The sequence below is a fragment of the Ahaetulla prasina genome, chromosome 10 (assembly GCF_028640845.1).
Source record: "Ahaetulla prasina isolate Xishuangbanna chromosome 10, ASM2864084v1, whole genome shotgun sequence".
Lineage (NCBI taxonomy): Eukaryota > Metazoa > Chordata > Lepidosauria > Squamata > Colubridae > Ahaetulla > Ahaetulla prasina.
Genome location: NC_080548.1, coordinates 29291796 through 29306472, shown reverse-complemented (window position 1 = coordinate 29306472; position 14677 = coordinate 29291796). Strand labels below are relative to the sequence as shown.

General features: G+C 45.9%; 1 protein-coding gene across 2 annotated transcripts in view; it reads left to right on the top strand.

Moving 5' to 3' along the window:
• Positions 1-14677, top strand: part of LOC131204636 (carcinoembryonic antigen-related cell adhesion molecule 1-like) — a 61748-nt gene that overhangs the window by 29413 nt on the left and 17658 nt on the right. For both annotated transcript variants that reach the window (XM_058196096.1, XM_058196097.1), the window contains exons 3-4: positions 13195-13467; positions 13861-14121. In XM_058196096.1, the coding sequence (XP_058052079.1) occupies positions 13195-13467; positions 13861-14121 (534 nt within the window). The remainder of the gene's footprint in view (positions 1-13194; positions 13468-13860; positions 14122-14677) is intronic.

The following is a 14677-nucleotide window of genomic DNA, read 5'->3' as shown; positions in this document are numbered from 1 at the left end:
GTTCTCCATCTTTTTTTTTTAAATTGCCAAGATTTTCAGCTTAACCTCATTTTGGCCTCATCTTTTCCCAACTTCCCATTTTAGCCATCGTCCTCCATGGAACATTTGAGTCACCTTGGCAAAATCCAGGAGAAGATAATTGATTTATATCAAAGTTCTCCATCTTTTTTTTTTTTGTACTTTAAGGGATGCGGTGGCTCAGTGGCTAAGACGGTGAGCTTGTCGATCGAAAGGTCGGCAGTTCAGCGGTTCGAATCCCTAGCGCCGGTGAGCTCCCGTTACTTGTCCCAGCTTCTGCCAGCCTAGCAATTCAAAGCAGGTAAAAATGCAAGTAGAAAATAGGGACCACCTTTGGTGGAAGGAACAGTGTTCCGTGCGCCTTTGGCGTTGAGTCATGCCGGCCACATGACCACGGAGACGTCTTCGGACAGCGCTGGCTCTTCGGCTTTGAAATGGAGATGAGCACCTGCCCCCTAGAGTCGGGAATGACTAGCACATATATGCGAGGGGAACCTTTAACTTTACCATTCCTTTGTGCCTCACAGGTACAAGAATCGATTGACCATTGTTTTCTAAATGCATAGAGGCTCACCTCTCAGCCACAGATCTGACTGCCCAGCCCCTTCTGAATGGAAATTCAAGATTAGATCTTGAAGTCCTGAGTCAGTGAACCACGATGAGGAGTCACATCAGACGTTTGTCTTAAATAACAATGACGTCCCACTCTTTTTCTCTTTTATCTTTCTAACAGAGGCCGTCAATCATATCTCCGTCAGAGACCCTGGCAAGATTGTCGAGAATAGCACCACATATCTCAACTGCACAGCCTCTGGCTTTAATGTTTCCTACTATTGGCTTAAGGGGAACCAGAAGCTGGAGGCGGGAGGTGACATATCTTTAAGCAGCAATGGTCAAAACCTTAGCTTGAGTCGAACAAGCCGTCAGGACTCGGGCCTCTATACTTGCTGTGGGTGATTTTGTTGTTTGGGTATCTTTTGGTGTGACTCTGTCTTCGCTTCCTGTCATCTGGGATGTCCGTTTCAGAGCTCTGCATGGATTTGGTTTTGGACGTTCCTGCATTTTCGTTTGAGTTTTTTTTTTTAAATTGCCAAGATTTTCAGCTTAACCTCATTTTGGCCTCATCTTTTCCCAACTTCCCATTTTAGCCATCGTCCTCCATGGAACATTTGAGTCACCTTGGCAAAATCCAGGAGAAGATAATTGATTTATATCAAAGTTCTCCATCTTTTTTTTTTTTTTCTTATCATGGTACTCCATCCTGGATATTTTACCATGACTACCTGAAGAGACTGTTCCTCTTTTATTTTGATTCCTTTTCTTATTCTATCTCTGTGATCTTGGTAGACTAGATTTCCATCTGATTCCTCTGAAAGTCATTCCAGTAAAAATGAAGTCCTACATTCAACAGGTCACCTTCAAAACTTCTCCTTTACGGTCACCAGTTCAGATACTGGCCTATTTTGAGCCTGTCAGGTCAAACTTAGTTCTTTTCCTTGTGTGTGTTTCCAATACTGTAACCTAGTATTTTTTTTTTAAATTGCCAAGATTTTCAGCTTAACCTCATTTTGGCCTCATCTTTTCCCAACTTCCCATTTTAGCCATCGTCCTCCATGGAACATTTGAGTCACCTTGGCAAAATCCAGGAGAAGATAATTGATTTATATCAAAGTTCTCCATCTTTTTTTTTTTTGTACTTTAAGGGATGCGGTGGCTCAGTGGCTAAGACGGTGAGCTTGTCGATCGAAAGGTCGGCAGTTCAGCGGTTCGAATCCCTAGCGCCGGTGAGCTCCCGTTACTTGTCCCAGCTTCTGCCAGCCTAGCAATTCGAAAGCAGGTAAAAAATGCAAGTAGAAAAAAATAGGGACCACCTTTGGTGGGAAGGGAACAGTGTTCCGTGCGCCTTTGGCGTTGAGTCATGCCGGCCACATGACCACGGAGACGTCTTCGGACAGCGCTGGCTCTTCGGCTTTGAAATGGAGATGAGCACCTGCCCCCTAGAGTCGGGAATGACTAGCACATATATGCGAGGGGAACCTTTAACTTTACCATTCCTTTGTGCCTCACAGGTACAAGAATCGATTGACCATTGTTTTCTAAATGCATAGAGGCTCACCTCTCAGCCACAGATCTGACTGCCCAGCCCCTTCTGAATGGAAATTCAAGATTAGATCTTGAAGTCCTGAGTCAGTGAACCACGATGAGGAGTCACATCAGACGTTTGTCTTAAATAACAATGACGTCCCACTCTTTTTCTCTTTTATCTTTCTAACAGAGGCCGTCAATCATATCTCCGTCAGAGACCCTGGCAAGATTGTCGAGAATAGCACCACATATCTCAACTGCACAGCCTCTGGCTTTAATGTTTCCTACTATTGGCTTAAGGGGAACCAGAAGCTGGAGGCGGGAGGTGACATATCTTTAAGCAGCAATGGTCAAAACCTTAGCTTGAGTCGAACAAGCCGTCAGGACTCGGGCCTCTATACTTGCTGTGGGATTAACAGTTTCTCTAACGACTCCACCGACTACACACTGAATGTCTTTTGTAAGTCTGGTTTTGCCATGTGGGGAGGGGGGACTGTAGAGATGTGGGGATTTGGGGAATAAGCGTCCCGAACAATCTTATGTAAGAGTCTAACTTCTAAATTGGGGATAAGACGTTGAACGGATTCATTTGAGGCATCCAGTATTCTGAGTGCATTCCATGTGATCCGGTCACTCTTCTCTCCCTTGCCACCGCATCAACTCCTACAGGTAGTCCTCAACTTAGAACGGCACTGGAAAAAAAGTGACTTACGACCGTTTTTCACAGTTACGACCATTGCGGCATCCTGGTGATCTGTGTGATGAAAAATCGACACGCTTGGCAACTGGTTCATGTTTATGACGGCTGCTGTGTCCCGGGTGGGGGAGGGGTGTGTGTCACGTGATCCACTTTGGCGACCTTCTGTCAATAGGGGAGCCGGTTTCACTTAACAACTGAGTTACCCGCTTATCAACTGTGCTGGGATTCACTTGAGGCAAGAACGGTCGTAGAATGGGGGCAAGACTCACTTAACGAATGTCTCCGTTAAACAGCGGACATTTGGGGGCTCCGTTGTGGCCGTAAGTCGAGGACTACCTGGGCCTGTTATCCAAACCCCTCGAATAACTGTTTAGATAGGTCAGCTTGCAAGATTCACTTTGATCTGGAGCCGTGTCGCTAACAGGTCAATCCGTCTGAGAAATTGCATCACTCCTAAATATAATAATCTGACTAAACAGGAGAAACCTATCATTAGACAGGGTGAGAGGATCACCTTGGGCTACATATAATAATATAATTGCAAACACAAATCCTGAGCAAGTGTTTAGAGTCATCTGCCAGTGGTAGGTTGAATGGAGAAGGACCAGCTTTTTTGTGGGAAACTCAAAAAATCCATGGGACAACCATCTCCCTTGAAACCACAAGGATCTGGGTGAAACGGAGACAATCCAGACAGCGGTAGGATTCACTTACCTTCCCTAAGTGAGCGCAGGGGCCACCTTTGTACATGCGCACGGCCTTCGTGCAGTACGTCCGGGCATGTGGGCGGAGCCTCCTGCAGTCGCCACTACCGGTTCACGCGATCCGGACAGAACCGGCTGAATCCCACCACTGAATCCAGGCATCGTCGTAGTATGAAACTCACCATCTGTATGGGCAATTGGAATCTCTCCAGCAGCCTAGACTTAAAATCCTTAAGTAGAGATTGGTCAGTCAGTCAATCAATCAATCAATTAAAACTTTTTTCTCCCCATCATAGAACAACAAATAAAACAGTTACTTAAGATAAGAGGAGGGGGGGAAATATAGTTATTCTAAACCAGGGGTCTTCAACCTTGGCAACTTTAAGCCTGGAGGACTTCAACTCCCAGAATTCCCAGCTTTGCTGGCTGGGGCATTCTGGGAGTTGAAGTCCTCCAGGCTTAAAGTTGCCAAAGTTGGAGAGCCCTGTTCTAAACGATCTCAAAAGGGTTGGAGTTACTACAGGTAGCCCTGCGCTCAAGGAAATAAAATCAGATCGATCCGATAATAACATTTGGTGATGAAAGCAAAATCAGAACGAGCAGGATATTTAGGGCAGAGCAGAAATTATAATTCCTGCTGACGAGATGACAGTAGTCAGGACACATCACCAGGAACAGGAGTTGAGTTCCAAGCCCTCTAAGTTTACTACATGCTACCTATACACAAGAATCTGACCCACAGATGGCTGAGGCAAATAATTTGTGGGAGCGTAAGGATTCCAAACTGGTGACGCATTTGACCCTGCCTTCCTGGTCCCACCCTACAGCCATAGAGAATAAAATGTCCCATCGATTATTCCTCCACCGCACGACACAGTCTCTGTTCAAAAGGTGGTGTTTTTTCCCCTATCTTTAAGTAGATACGTCAATTATTATTTTTTCTCGTTGTAAGCAAGCCACACTTGACAACATTGTGAGGCGTCCTGTACACCTTTTGCAACTTCCTGTATATTACTTCTCCCTGCTCCGTGAAATAGGTAGCTTCCTTGCCAAAATGTTATTTTAGGGGGTTTGCAGACTGCTGCTTACAATCCCCACCCAAAGAACCAGAAGAAGTAATTAACTTCTTCTGCATATTTAAAGAGTAGTTTCGTTTTCCAGTTTCTTCAATGCCCCACCTGGGCTTATTATTCTCGAAAGGCAGTTTAAGGCTTTCTGGGGGAGGGAGGGGGTTGGCTTACAGGCCACCTGTAACTCGAGAAAGTAACATCAGGCTGATGAAACTAGCATGACGTAAAACAGGAATTGGAAACCCACCCACTCACCCACCCATCCTTCTAGCTGCCTAGCTGCCTTAGCTGTCCCATGTTAGTTAGCTCCCCTGTTTTGCTTCTCTGTCTGGCCAGGGTACCCCAAAGGAGGGTCCCTGGGCACCCTGAGAATGTTAAACTGTGTGCATTAGATGCCTGGCCCCCAAAGTTGAATCATAACGAGCCAAATCAGATTTCTTTTACCGTCCCTCTTTTTCGTGGAAAAGAATTTGGGGTTCTGAATGCTTGGTAGGCATGGAACTGAGATAAATGGATATTGAGACCTGCTCCAAGGCTACTGGAAGGTATCCAGGTAGTCCTCGACTTACAACCGTTTGTTTAGCGGCCATGCTCAGTTGCGACAGCGCTGGGCGAAAAAAAGTGACTTGGGATTGTCTCCTCGCACTTACAACCGGCGCAGCAGCTGCACAGTCACGTGACCAAAATCCAGGCGCTTGGGAAACGGGCATGTATTAACAAGAGCAGCAGCATCCTAGGGTCACAGGATCATCCAAGCCAGCTTCCGAAAAACAAAGTCAATGGGGAAGCTGGTTTCGCCCTAACGACTACACAATTCACTTAACGACTGCAGTGATTTGCTTAGCAACTCCGGTGAAAAAGATGGTAAAATCGGATGTGACTCGCTTAACAGCCACAAATGGAAACTCTCGTCCCGATGGCGTTCGTAAGTTGAGGACTACTTGTATCGTTGAGGACTACTTGTATATGAGGCACGGTGGCGTAGTGGTGAGAGTGCAGTACTGCAGGCTACTTCTGCTGCCTGCCGGCTGCCTGCAATTTGCCAGTTCGAACCTCACCAGGCTCAAGGTTGACTCAGCCTCCCATCCTTCCGAGGTGGGTAAAATGAGGACCCAGATTGTTGGGGGCAAGAGGCTGACTCTGTAAACCACTCAGAGAGGACTGTAAAGCGGTATATAAGTCTAAGCACTATTGCTATTTAGGCTGATGAACTAAATAACTCCTGGATATGAAGGACAAGCTCAGTATTGGAGGGCAGCTCCTCCCTATATAACAGGGGCCTCCACTCCAACCCTGGCAATTTTATCACTTGCGGACTTCAACTCCCAGAATTCCTCAGCCGGCTGTGCTAAGCTGGCTGAGGAATTCTGGGAGTTGAAGTCCACAAGTCGTAAAGTTGCCAGGGTTGGAGACCCCTGGTGTTATATTATCACCTGAACAACGTTGTGGCCCCATGCCAACGACACGGGCACGCCAACGACACGGGCATGCGTCATTACATCTCGTAGGTTTTTTGATCGAACGTGGCGTTGTCCCCAAATTCCCTGGCCGCCTTCAACCTGTAACTCTCCTATATTTGCTCCAGATGGGCCTGATGTGCCAGTCATCAGCCCCAGTGGGCAGTTTTATGCAGAAGGCTCCAATCTCACCCTCTCCTGCCAAGCCGACTCCAACCCACCCGCCAACTATACATGGTCCTTCAAGAACTCTACACATTCAGGGGGGACCTATCGGCTCTTTCGTTTGTCTTCTGCCAACAATGGGACCTATACGTGTGAGGCCTCCAACGACGAGACCAAACTCTCCCAGTCTAAAGTCCAGCCAGTCTGTGTCCTGGGTGAGTATATTCATGGTTGTATGGACTTCTGGTCTCCATAAATGACTTCTCTTAACTGGGTTGAGCTTTTCTGAGGCTAGTAATTTATATATTTGAACGACTTGCCTCCAGGAGTTATGGATGCTACATCACTGGTGTTGTGTCTGCGCCTCCTGAGCTGGGCACCCTGCCAGAAAGTGACTTGGAAAGTGAGGGGGAAGTGCCATCAGGACTTACCTCGGGAGCACCAGCTTCCTTGAATCAGCTCCAGGAGCCAGAGGCAGGCCAGGTGGAGGAGATAACGAGGCCTCTGTCTCCTGACTCTTTCCCCCCCCCAGGCCACGCCTCCAGACCCATCTGATGGCAATCAGGCCTGGCTGGACCCTAGGTTTCGTAGGCAGGAGAGGCAGGAACAACAGAAGCAGGGGTGGGGCAGGCCTAGGAAGTGCTGAGTCATGGAGCCACACCCCACAGGATATAAAAGCAGCAAGGGCTGCTATGCCTCTTCGTAGCAGGCAAATCAACTGCTTGACTAGAGCTGAAGTACTGTTTGTTGACTCATCGGCATCGAGGGAGATAACAGAGGCACTTGGCAGATGCTCGCTAGTTTGCTGCCAGAGCTAATAGTGCCGGCTAATTAAGCCATCGCTCGGACGGAGGCGAGGGGGGACAGAACAACTGGAGGTCGATGGGGATTTGACAGCCAATTGTACAGAATGGCACTAGGATCTTCTACCTGAGCAGGGGGTTGGACTAGAAGACCTCCAAGGTCTTTCGAAATCTGTTATTCTGTATTTCCTATCTCCATGGGACTTGTCTGGAATCATCCAGATCCAGTCCCAACGTCTGTCGAGGTTCCAGAAAAACCTCTTCTGCATAAAAAAAACTCAGAAGCCATTGTCTTTCAGAGTTCTTTACTAGCATGAGGAAACTGGCACACGATGAGTGAAATTCCAAAACTGAACTTCCGGATTCTTTTCCCAGTTATACAAACCCCAAGAGTCCCACCCCCTGACCCCTTTGCTGGTCACATGGTCCCACGTTCTCCCAGTTCATTCGAATATCTTCTCGCCACTCTTCCTGCAGATGTGAACACCATCCGACCTTGACCGCTTGAAGAATGTTAGCATACCCCTCAGCCCCCCTTCCTCCCCTCAGGGGAAAAATGTGGCAGCGTCTGGAACCCTAAAGTCTAGTATGGTTTCCAGGCCTGACAACGTCTCTTTTTCACATTCCATTCTATTTATTGTACCTGTTTAGGTATTCTTGTCTCCTTGACAGCTCCTTCTCCTCCATCTACGACTCTTTTGGGTGTGTTGACAGGGGTTCTGTCCCCAAATGATCCCATGTGACTGGGTTGGATGGATTTAAACTGTCTGCCTCATGACGAAAACTTCAAAAGTCAACACTGGAACGCCACTTTTCATTGGGGGTTAGCCAACTCCTTGTATGGTTTGTGCTTGCGACTGTCCTTCCTAAGATACGTTCTTGTGTCCTGTAACTGGATTTCAGTTTTGACGCAACTGTTTACTGTTTCCTTCAAAGGTTTGGATAGTCCACCACCTTTTGCTGTCGTTCTTTCTTAAGTTGAAATTTATACGATGGGACATTAGAAATTCACTTGTCTCCATCTCCATATTCAAAATTCTCCGATATTGTTGCCTTTATGTCAAAGTATATAGTGTTGTGATCTCTCTTCCTATTTTTTTTTTTCCTTGTCCTTTTGGTCATCCTTAAACCATATTGGGTGGATGGAAAACGGCTGGAAAAAGGCCTGAAATATGGGCGGGGTGGGGCCAGCCAGTGTTGGGATTAAGCCGAACCGGTCAGAATTGCTGAATCCCACCTCTGCCTTTGAGGCGATTGGCCAGGAGGTGTGCTGGGTGTGATGAGTGACGTTGAGTTGGCCACACCCTCCCAGTCACATGACCACCCGGCCACACCTACCCAACCAGAGAACCGGTTGTTAAATTATTTAAATTCCCACCATTGATGCCAGCAAAATAAGGCATCCTGAATAATATTGTAGCCAATGCTGCGATTTATATATCTATATTTTGTTTTCTTGGGGGGGGGGCGTTTTCCCCTTCGTTGGACTCATGAAATTCAATTACTGAGATATGAGATAGAGTGATGGTTTCTAGAGCCAACAGGGAATATCCTGGCTAATACAGACATGTCTGGATGGAAGCCACTGTGTTTAATTGCCCTCCTTTTTAAAAAAAAAAAAATCTGCCAATATTATGCCCTTTTATGTTGGCAGCAGTCCACCTTGGCAATATACCGCACTGATCATGGGAACCATCTATCCTCAGCTTATGAAAAACAGTCTAATGCCAATGCTTACTAGAATTGTTATTTTTTTTAAAAATGAGGCACGGTGCTTGGCTGAAAATATATCTGCTGTTTGAGAAAATTCCTGTACGTGTCTTCCGTGCAGAGAAATTTTGTAAAAAGAGGATTCCCACCCCCCCAACCCCGAGTAATAGTATCCGTGGGTTGTTATATATTGCTTTTCTTTCTCTCGTTCTTTCTTTTATGATTGTTTTGAATGCGTTCAGCACTTCAAGAAAACAAGAGCTGCGTAATTATTATTTATGTCTTCCATTGTCTCTTCCCCGTAGCAAAATAATCTCTGGATCCTTTTTTCTAAACAAATGAAACACCCAGTAAATGTTAGAAAGCCGGACATAGGAAAAAAGAGAATAAACTATCAGATTACAAACACTTTCTTCTTTAAAAAGCTTTCTTCCGGGCTTCTAAAATTCTCCATAAAACGTGCAGTCTAAAATCGAAGACCGAAAAGAGACAAAAGGCCAGTCAGTATCCGAGAGCTCGCTCATTTAACAACCGCCTTGCTTAGCAACAGAAATTTTGATCCCAATTTTTGATCGTAAGTAGAGGACTGCCTTTAAAGTCCGGTGGAGCGGCTAGGTGTGCCAAATCAATAGATGGGAGGTTGAGTTGATCAGCTTCACTGGGCATCAATCAATGCATGGATTTTGGGCTACAGCCCAGTTTTTTCTCAAGGAGACTACTGAGAAACATAGGAAGTCCTCTTATTTATGACAGTTCATTTAGTGACCGTTCAAAGCTACAAGAGCTCTGAAAAAGTGACTCATGGCCCATGGTCACATGGTCAAAATTCAGATGCTTGGCAACAGGTTCACATTTATGACGGTTGCAATATCCCCGGGGTTATACAACCATTTTTTGTGACTTTCTGACAAAGTCAGGTTCGCTTAACCATTGTATAATATTGCTGGCAATCCTTATGATTTATATTGATATATTGACCATCAATTGTGTTGTAAATGTTGTACCTTGATGAACGTATCTTTTCTTTTATGTACACTGAGAGCATATGCACCAAGACAAATTCCTTGTGTGTCCAATCACACTTGGCCAATAAAATTCTATTCTATTCTATTCTATTCTATTCTATTCTATTCTATTCTATTCTATTCTATTCTATTCTAATCTAATCTAATCTAATATAATATAATATAATATAATATAATATAATATAATATAATATAATATAATATAATATAATATAATATAAGGGCCTGGGTACTTACGGGACCGCCTGCTGTTACCACATGCCTCCCACCGACCCGTACGCTCTCACAGAGAGGGACTTCTCAGAGTGCCGTCCGCCAAACAATGTCAGCTGGCGGCCCCCAGGGGAAGGGCCTTCTCTGTGGGGGCTCCCACACTCTGGAACGAGCTTCCCCCGGGTTTACGCCAAATACCTGACCTTCGGACCTTCCGCCGCGAACTGAAGACACACCTTTTCATCCGCGCGGGGCTGGCTTAAATTGATTTTAAATGTTTAAATTTTATTAATTTTAAATGGGGTTTTTAGCGTATGGTAAATTTTTAAATTTTCAGGCTAATTTAAATAAGTTTTTAAAATTCCGTTTTAATTGTATTTTGTATTGTTCGTTTTATTCTGCCTGTACACCGCCCTGAGTCCTTCGGGAGAAGGGCGGTATAAAAATCAAATAAATAAATGAATAAATAAAAATATATAATATAATATAATATAATATAATATAATATAATATAATATAATATAATATAATATAATATAATATAATATAATATAATATAATATAATATAATAAAATATAATATAAAATAATAATATAATATAATATAATATAATATAATAATATAATATAATATAATATAATATAATATAATATAATATAATATAATATAATATAATATAATATAATATAATATAATATAACAACAGAGTTGGAAGGGACCTTGGAGGCCTTCTAGTCCAACCCCCTGCCCAGGCAGGAAACCCTACACCATCTCAGTCAGATGGTTATCCAACATTTTCTTTAAAATTTCCAGTGTTGGAGCCTTCACAACTTCTGCAGGCAAGTCGTTCCACTTATTAATTGTTCTAACTGTTCTAACTAACTTAGCAACTGTAATGATTCAGTTGACAATTGTGGCAGGAAAGACTTACGGCCCTTTTTCGCACTTACGACCGTTGCAGTATTCCTATGGTTGCGAGATCAAAAATTCAGACCCTTGGCAAACGACTCATATTTATGGCAGCGTCCGGGAATCACTTGATTCCCCTCTTGTAGCCTTCTGGCAAATAAAAGTCACGATTCACTTAACAGCTGCGGCAAGAAAAGTTGTAAAATTGGGGCAAAAGCTCACTTAACAGATGTCCCGCTTAACAATAGACGTTTTGGGTTCAACATTTCGAAGCCGAGAGATCAATCGGGATTTTAAAACGTAGGAAGCAGCCGCCTCCGTTGTTTCCTTTCGTATTGATGGGGGTTTCGCAATGGCCAGTGGCAGCCATTTTGTGAGAGCTCTTCTAGTAGTTGTCCAAATTCCAAAGGGGGAGCGGGTGCCTTCCCCCACCCCCACCCCCACCCCGTTTTTGCCTGTTGCAACCAACTGGACGCCTGGGGGCCCTAACCTGCCAATAAAGCAAGTTCAGAGATCAAGGGGCCTCTGTGGCTCAGACTGCTAATGCAGTCTGTTATTAACAGCAGCTGCCTACAATTACTGCAGGTTCTAGTCCCATTAGGCCCAAGGTTGACTCAGCCTTCCATCCTTTATAAGGTAGGTAAAACGAGGACCCAGATTGTTGGGGGCAACAAGTTGACTTTGTATATAAATATACAAATAGAATGAAGACTATTGCTAACATAGTGTGAGCCGCCCTGAGTCTTTGGAGAAGGGCGGGATATAAATGCAAATTAAAAAAAAAAAAGGAGAAGGTTCAATTCTCTTCGCCAGTTTTCTCTCCTCTTGCAAGGTTGGGGCCCCCAAGAACGGCAAGTCCAGAAGCAGACCTACTGAGAAGGAAACCCACCCTTTTCTGCCCCTCCTCTGGGTCCTGCTTCACGTTAAAATAGGGGGCGCATCCAGCAGGTTCTGGCAGGTTCCAGAGAACCGGTAGCGGAACTTTTGAGTAGTTCGGAGAACCGGCAAATGCCACCTCTGGCTGGCCCCAGGAGTGGGGTGGGAATGGGGATTTTGTAATATCCTTCCCCCAGGAGTGGGGTGGGAATGGGGATTTTGCAGTATCCGTCCCCTGCCACGCCCACCAAGCCACGCCCACAGAACCGGTAGTTTAAAAAAAAAATAATTTCGCCACTGGGGTGGAGGGTAATGGCCAGGGCCTCCTTCAGTCTTTAGCTCTCCGTGTCCTTTTCAAGAAAAGGGACCCGACCCTCTGAACCAGTATAAGAGAGAATGTCCAGCCCGTTCAATCAAAGAGAAGGAAAGAAACCATTAAAGTTCCATTTTCTGAAAGCTTGTGATAAATGATTCCACTTAATGGCTGGTTTCAAAGCGGGCAGCACGAGCCATTCTCAACCCAACTTAGTATCTTTCTGGTGCACAGCTTGCTCGTGGACCCAAATCTAGGATTCTGGCAGGAACTTCTTAGCAGAAAGTTGTTGGTGCTACCCATCACCCTGACTTGGTCCGTTGGCTTGAAGGGGAAGTGGGTAAGATAACACACCCACTGTTGTTGTTGTTGTTGTTGTTGTTGTTGTTGTTTGAGGCACCTGAGTCTTTGTAAGCTGCTCCAAACAAAGGAGAGTTCTCAAAACTTCCCAATTCTGTGTCGTGTCTTTGGCTCCCGAGCCGGGCCTCCTGGCAGAGAGTGACTCAGAGAGTGAGGGGGAAGAGCCGACAGGACTTCCCTCTGCAGGACCTTCCTTTCTGGCTCCACTCCAGGTCCCAGAGGCAGGCCAGGTGGAGGAGATGACGAGACCTCTTTCTCCCGCACCTTCCCCCCTCCCCAGGCAATGCCTCAAGACCCAGCTGCTGACAATCAGTCCTGGTTAAATCCCAGGCATCGCAGAAAGGAGAGGCGGGAACAACGAAAGAAGGGGTGGGGCAGGCCTAGAGAGTGCTCAGTCACAGAGCCACACCCCCACAGGGTATAAAAGCAGGATGAGCTGCTCTATAGCTTCTTGTGATGGACAAAAAGTGACTCTTGGAAACTTTGGCTGCAATATTTCGAGTCTAAGAATTTGGCTTCTGGATTTCTGTTTATTAACTGCAGTTACGCTGGCTTCTGAGAAGATAAGAGAACTTGGCAGGCAATCGCAGGTTCGTTGCCAGAATTGATATCTGTCGTAGGAATAAATTGCTGGCAAATATAGTCAGCTCGCATGTCTTCTTGATTGTGGCTGGGGGGGACAGAACACTCTGGAAATCCTAGATGGTGACCTACCTTGCTGGACAAGCCAAATACCAGAAGCTGTAAGTACTCAGTAGATGACCCTTGTTGTGTTTTGTGTGCAGAAGAACTCTCAAAGCCAATCCTGTGGCCTTCGAAATCTTTTGTGGCTGAGAACGCAAGTTTCACGCTGAATTGTAACACCTCCAATAGTTCCACGGTCAGCGTTACCTGGTCCAAGGACAGTAAACCTTTCCCAACAAATGTAGAATTTGACCATGGAAACCGAACCCTCACACTGCGCAAATTCCAACAACCAGATGCAGGGACCTATACTTGTACGGCCCAGCACCTTCTCAGCGTCGTCACAAGCGACACCAGTACACTTACACTGGCATGTAAGTAATCTCCCCTTTGACGGGGCCTTTCTTCCTGATTCATGGTGAAGATACGGCTACTAGAGTTTTCCTTCCCATCTCCAAAATGAAAAATACGGGGATTCTTAGTTGACAAGAGATGAGCCCTCTTCCTCCAAACCTTCTTGGAAGACGGCTGAAGAAGACCTTCCAAAGGAGAGTCTCTGGAGAGACTCAATGCAACCTTCTCAGATGCTGAGATGGAACCGCACCATCAAAATTTATGTTGGAATCATGAGAAGCCCCATTCCTGACCCCCAACGGTGTCCTAATAATCTTGCTGATTTGTGGGGTGGGGTACGTTCCTCCTGCTTACCAGCTGGGCCTTCTTCTCTTCCACCCCTTTGCCCTGATTCTTCCTCCTTTCCTTTCTAGACGGGCCCAAGTCTGCTCAGCTGAACCGGTCAGGAACCATAGAGGAACCCCTCGGTTCCGGATTGGTTCTCCAGTGTTCTGCAGAATCCGTGCCTAAGGCCACGTTTGAGTGGTTCTTCAATAACACGGTCAAGAATGGGACGGAGGACACGCTCAGTGTTCACTTGAAGGACTGGGAAGATGAAGGCACTTACACCTGCCAGGCTACGAACCCCTTCACCAATCACACCACTTCGGCCTCTGTCTATGTGAAATTGACAGGTGAGACATCCGGTTTCTTGGAATCGACCACCCGTCCATGATCCTTTCTGGTTCCTCCCACGTTTTTGGCTCATCTGAGGTCTTCATGGGTCAAATGATTCGGGGCTGGAGATTATATCCTGGGAAGGGTAGTAGTATAACAAGCTTCATGCCAAAAGGAGGTGTGAATCCAGGTTTATATTCGCTATCATTCCAGGAACTGAGCACAAATATCTGCATGAACAGAAGTCTTGGTGCGGAGTCCAGGGCTCAACAAAGAGAATCTGTTAATAAAATGTGTTCATAGTCTGAGGGATGATATAGACCAGTGATGGCTAACCTTTCTGCTGTCACGTGCCAAAAGCGGGGGGGGGTCGTATATGTGCGTGCCCACACCCATAGACCAATGCGCCCTACCCCTCCATGCATAAGTGCATGACCCCCTCGCGCTCCCCCACAGATGCGCACACAACCCCCCTTTCATTCCCTGTTTTGGGCCTATCAGGCCTACCTGAAGCCTCCAGAGGGCGAAAACAGCCTCCCACAGCCCACCCCGGAGGCCCTCCAGAGGCCGAAA